General features: G+C 42.1%; 1 protein-coding gene across 1 annotated transcript in view; it reads left to right on the top strand.

Moving 5' to 3' along the window:
- The window catches only part of LOC106940766 (neoverrucotoxin subunit alpha-like), an 11,706-nt gene extending 7,597 nt beyond the window's left edge, over positions 1-4,109 (top strand). The window contains exons 3-4 of the mRNA XM_015023588.1: positions 246-1,724; positions 1,884-4,109. Coding sequence (XP_014879074.1) covers positions 246-1,724; positions 1,884-2,425 — 2,021 coding nt within the window. The 3' untranslated portion in view covers positions 2,426-4,109. The remainder of the gene's footprint in view (positions 1-245; positions 1,725-1,883) is intronic.
- Positions 4,110-4,459: the final 350 nt, after the last annotated feature.

Below are 4,459 nucleotides of genomic sequence, written 5' to 3'. Positions count from 1 at the left end.
GTTGTGCAAGGGGCCTCCTTGGCAGATTTTCTGTTTTTGACAGATAAAATACTTTTATTGAATAAATTATGAAAATATGTATCTTTTTGTTCTTTGTGTTCCTTATTTGGTGGGTCTGCTTTACAGTTTGAGCTTTGGATGTTCATTTCACATGATTATTATAATTTTTCTTTAGACAACAATGTTCACAAGCTTTCATGCAGTGCTGTATATTTATAATGAAAATGAAATTTCTCTTTTTACAGGTTTCACTCTGTGGGAAAGAGAAACTATCAGCTCGTACCTCAGCAGTCAGGTTCATCCCAGCAGCTCCTATGAAATCAGCACCTCTGACTCCTTTGAGTCCAAGTCGTCTCTGCTGGATGTGAATTTGTCTCTCAAAGCCAGTTTCCTGGGGGGCCTCGTTGAGGTCGGGGGATCTGCTGGTTTTCTGAATGACAACAAGAAGCTCAAGAACCAGAGCAGAGTCACCTTCCAGTACAAAGCCACAACTTTTTATGACCGGCTGAATCTCTCACTTTTCCAAGCTGTGAAGCTTCAGGACAAAGATCTTGTTGAGAAAAGTGATGCAACACATGTGGTCACAGGCATCCTCTACGGGGCCAATGCTTTCTTTGTGTTCGACAGTGAGAAGTTGGAGTCGAGCAGCGTTGAGACCGTTCAGGCCAAAATGTTTGCTGCGGTCAACAAAATTCCCTCCTTTAATATTGAGGCCAGAGCAGAAATGAAGCTGACCAAAGAAGAAAGAGACGCAATCAACAAGTTCACCTGTAAATTTTACGGTGACTTTATTCTGGAGAAGAACCCGACCACGTTTGAAGATGCGGTGACGACCTTCTCCAAGCTTCCAGAGCTCCTCGGAGAAACTAAGAAGAACTCGGTTCCTGTCAAAGTGTGGCTGACTCCTCTGGAGGATCTGGGCGTTACTGGAGCTGAGCTGAAGGAAAACATCTCCTCTGGTCTGGTCAGGAAATTCTGTAATTCTCTGGAAAGTATAAAAGAGATGGAAAGGAGATGCAGAGAGGCCCAGGAAGAGAAAGTGGTGGAAAGTTTTCCACAAATTAGAAAAAAGCTGAAGGTTTTTGAAGATAACTGTAAAGACTACACATCCAACCTGAGTCGGGCCATGCAGGAGAAGATTCCTCTCATCCGGGAAGGGAAAGAAGATGAAAGATGTGTGGAAAAGCTCTTTGATGAGCAGGAGAAGTCTCCATTCAATCACACAACCTTAGACGCCTGGTTGGATAATGCAGAGAGAGAAATCAACATCATCATGTCCTGCCTGGACATCATGGAGGGAATCCCGACCGTTCCAGATGAGAACAGTTTGGACCGACAGGTTCTAGCTGCAGGCGTAGCCGATCTCTTCTGCTTTGTCTTCTCCTCTGTGGAAACCGACGACCCCTTCCTGGACCAGATGACCAGCTATGTGAGCAAACAAACCAAACCTCCACCCAGCGTCGCTCCGCCCAGTAAGGACCAGTGGTTCTTTTCCAATGAAGTCGTGGCCAACATGAGGAAAAAAGCCAGAGAGTTCACTTCAGCGGCCAAACAGCTGAAGGGCAGCCGCAGGTTTCGGTTCCTGGCAGCTGCTCTGCCAAACAAAAGGTTCACCGGAGGAACCGTCTACCAGTTCAGGGATGGGAGTCTGAAAACCCAAGACTTCTCACGGCCCGACGTTCCTGATGTGACGGCTCCGTTAGACCGAAGAGACCTGGCTTGGTGTAAGGCTTCTTCAGATACCAGCAGATTTTATTCAACAGTCTCTAACAAACTCCAAGATGTTGTTAAATCAGATCCATATTAGATATGAAATCATGTGGTTCTGTTTTAATCTGCAGGAGATGTGAGGAAAAGTAACTGATTATTGTTTTTACCAACAGATCACTGCAGCCTGACCTTGGATCCAAAAACATGTAACGGCTGGTTGAACCTGTCTGATGGCAACAGGAAGGCGACATGTGGGCCCGAGCAGGCCTATCCTGATAATCCCCAGAGATTTGATGTTTTCACCCAGGGTCTGTCTGAGCTGGCGCTGACAGGGCGCCGTTACTTTGAGGTTGAGTGGAGCACCGGACATCCCAATAAGGTCGGGGTCGCTCTTGTATACAGTAGCATGCAAAGGAAAGGAAAGGATGTTGTGAGCAGCTTTGGAGAGAATCCTGCATCCTGGTACTTTGGTGTTCATAATAATGAGCTCAGCGCTTGGCACAACGGTAAGATCTGGAGCACCTCTGTCCCTGCTGGCGGCTGCAGCAGGGTGGGGGTGTACCTGGACTGGCCGGGCGGCTCCCTGTCCTTCTACCAGGTCTCCTCTGACGCTCTGACTCACATGTACACCTTCAGGGCCAAATTCACTGAGCCGCTGCACCCAGGGCTTTATGCTTATCACATATCCAACTTCGCTTCCTTCAGTCCAATGTAGAAACAGACGGAGTGAAAATGTGGGATTCAGGCAGATGAGACTGGCTGGAAGTGAAGACATTTAAAATGTTAGCAGAGTCCAAACAGAGCAAAAGGTTTTATGGTGTTGGAGTAAAAACTGATCTGCTGTATAAAAATCAGAGATAAACTCAGGATAAACTCTGTCTTCAGGGTTTCCACCTGTGGCTCTAAACCTCACATTGCTGTAACTTTCAGATGCATCTCTGCTCTAACAGAACCGGATCCAATGAGCCGATCAGAACCAGCTCTGCTGCAGAGGGAACCAGAGGGCCGTTTGGTTCTGGTCTGTTGAGGAAAAATGCATCTAAAAGCTGCAGGATCCTGAAGACCTGAGCTTCTCCACCTTACTGTAAAACCCAGATTTTACGCCTCAGTTATGATCTCATGATGATGTTTTAGTTTTAAATGAATTTAAAGTGTAGATGGTTTTGGTTTCATTCAGTAAAACTCTCACAGGTCCAGTTGGACGACAGTCTCTGGACGCTGTAGCTGACCCTGGTCCTCAGGTCTCTGACCAACTGGTTCCAGTCATTATGTTTCATCCTCAGCATGTCAGAGTTTCAGTTGGTCAGTCAGGTGAACCTACAGCAGAGGATCCTGAGGACCAGATTACAGCAGAGATCTGTAATCTGGTCCTGAGGACCAGATTCCAGATCTCTGCTTTAACTGAAGCCTCATTTACTAAAAACTGACAGATTTAAAGAAGCGCTTTCATTTTAATCCTGCTTTTTATTGAACTTATTGCTACTTTTCCTAACAGTGAAAACATTTTTCACACGTTGAATAATCTGATTACAGAAACTTTCTCTAAACTCGTATTTACCTGACAGACAGAAATCTGTCCTAGTTCAATCCTCACAAAGCGACAGGTGGAGGATTTGACTGGAATCCATCAGAAACAATTCAGTTTTAACTTAATGAGAAAGTGACCATCTGTGTGAATCCCACATTGTAACTGATTGAATGTTTGATCAAACCATTATTTGTAACAAAAGGTGTTCAGTGAGATTTAAATCATGTAAATGTAAACATGTTCAGGTTCATCACAGGTTAACAGGTTTTATTCGCTTATTATTGTCTCTTATATGGAAAGTGGTTATTTTATGACTTTTAAAGGCTTTTATGAAACACAATATGTTGATGTTTTTATCATTTAGAGGATTTTCTGCCAGGTAACAGGATCTACTTTATTAGTGGAGGAGGGAATAAAGTTTAGTTATTGGTGAAAATAAATCATGAGCTGAAAGATTTGATTTGAACTTCCATGTTAACTAGCAACCATTTTAACTTTATATAACTTTGTCAGCTTTAATTACTGAAGAATATAAAAGTTACCTTTAGGATAAGTTTTGTCTAATTTAGCAACTTTTGGTTTTGGAGAAATTCTGAGGTTTTCATTCTCATCATAATCATTTGAACTTCTTATCTTTTCTGTGATTTTTGTTTTTACAATAAAATCTCAGGATGTCTGTTTAATGGTGCCTGAGGGTCCAGATCATCTCTGGTTTTCCTCATTACAGTCAGGATGTTGGCATAATGAGGAATAATGAGGAATAATGAGGAATAATGATGACGTTGTTGATGTTTACAGATCTGAAGTCTTGATTTCTCTGTAACACTGCCCCCTGGTGGAAATCATCAATAAAGCTGAATCCTGAGTTAAACTCAGTTTCCTGTTTATTTACTGATTATTCTGTCGGGTCTAAAACTTCCCCACTGATAAAATAATATAGCAGCAGATATGGTCTAATACATTATAAATATAATCTAATATAAACCAAATCCTAGAATGGATTTGGCCTGTAGTTGGGCAAAACTTTAAATTTTAAGACATCAAGTTTTATAGCATTAAATTTAAGACTTAAACTATTTAAATAATTTTTTTTTTTTTGCCAAACTTTGGCTCCCATGTTTTTGAAACTAAACCAAGATGTGAAGACTTAAAATTTTAGTTTGTAGGAACTTTCAGTCACAAGTCTGTAATTGACATGAAAGTACCAACTTAACATTTTAT

This window comes from Poecilia latipinna, unplaced genomic scaffold (genome assembly GCF_001443285.1).
Source record: "Poecilia latipinna isolate Pla-1442-1.1 unplaced genomic scaffold, P_latipinna-1.0 Scaffold3351, whole genome shotgun sequence".
Classification (NCBI taxonomy): domain Eukaryota; kingdom Metazoa; phylum Chordata; class Actinopteri; order Cyprinodontiformes; family Poeciliidae; genus Poecilia; species Poecilia latipinna.
This window is presented reverse-complemented; position numbering and strand designations above follow the sequence as displayed.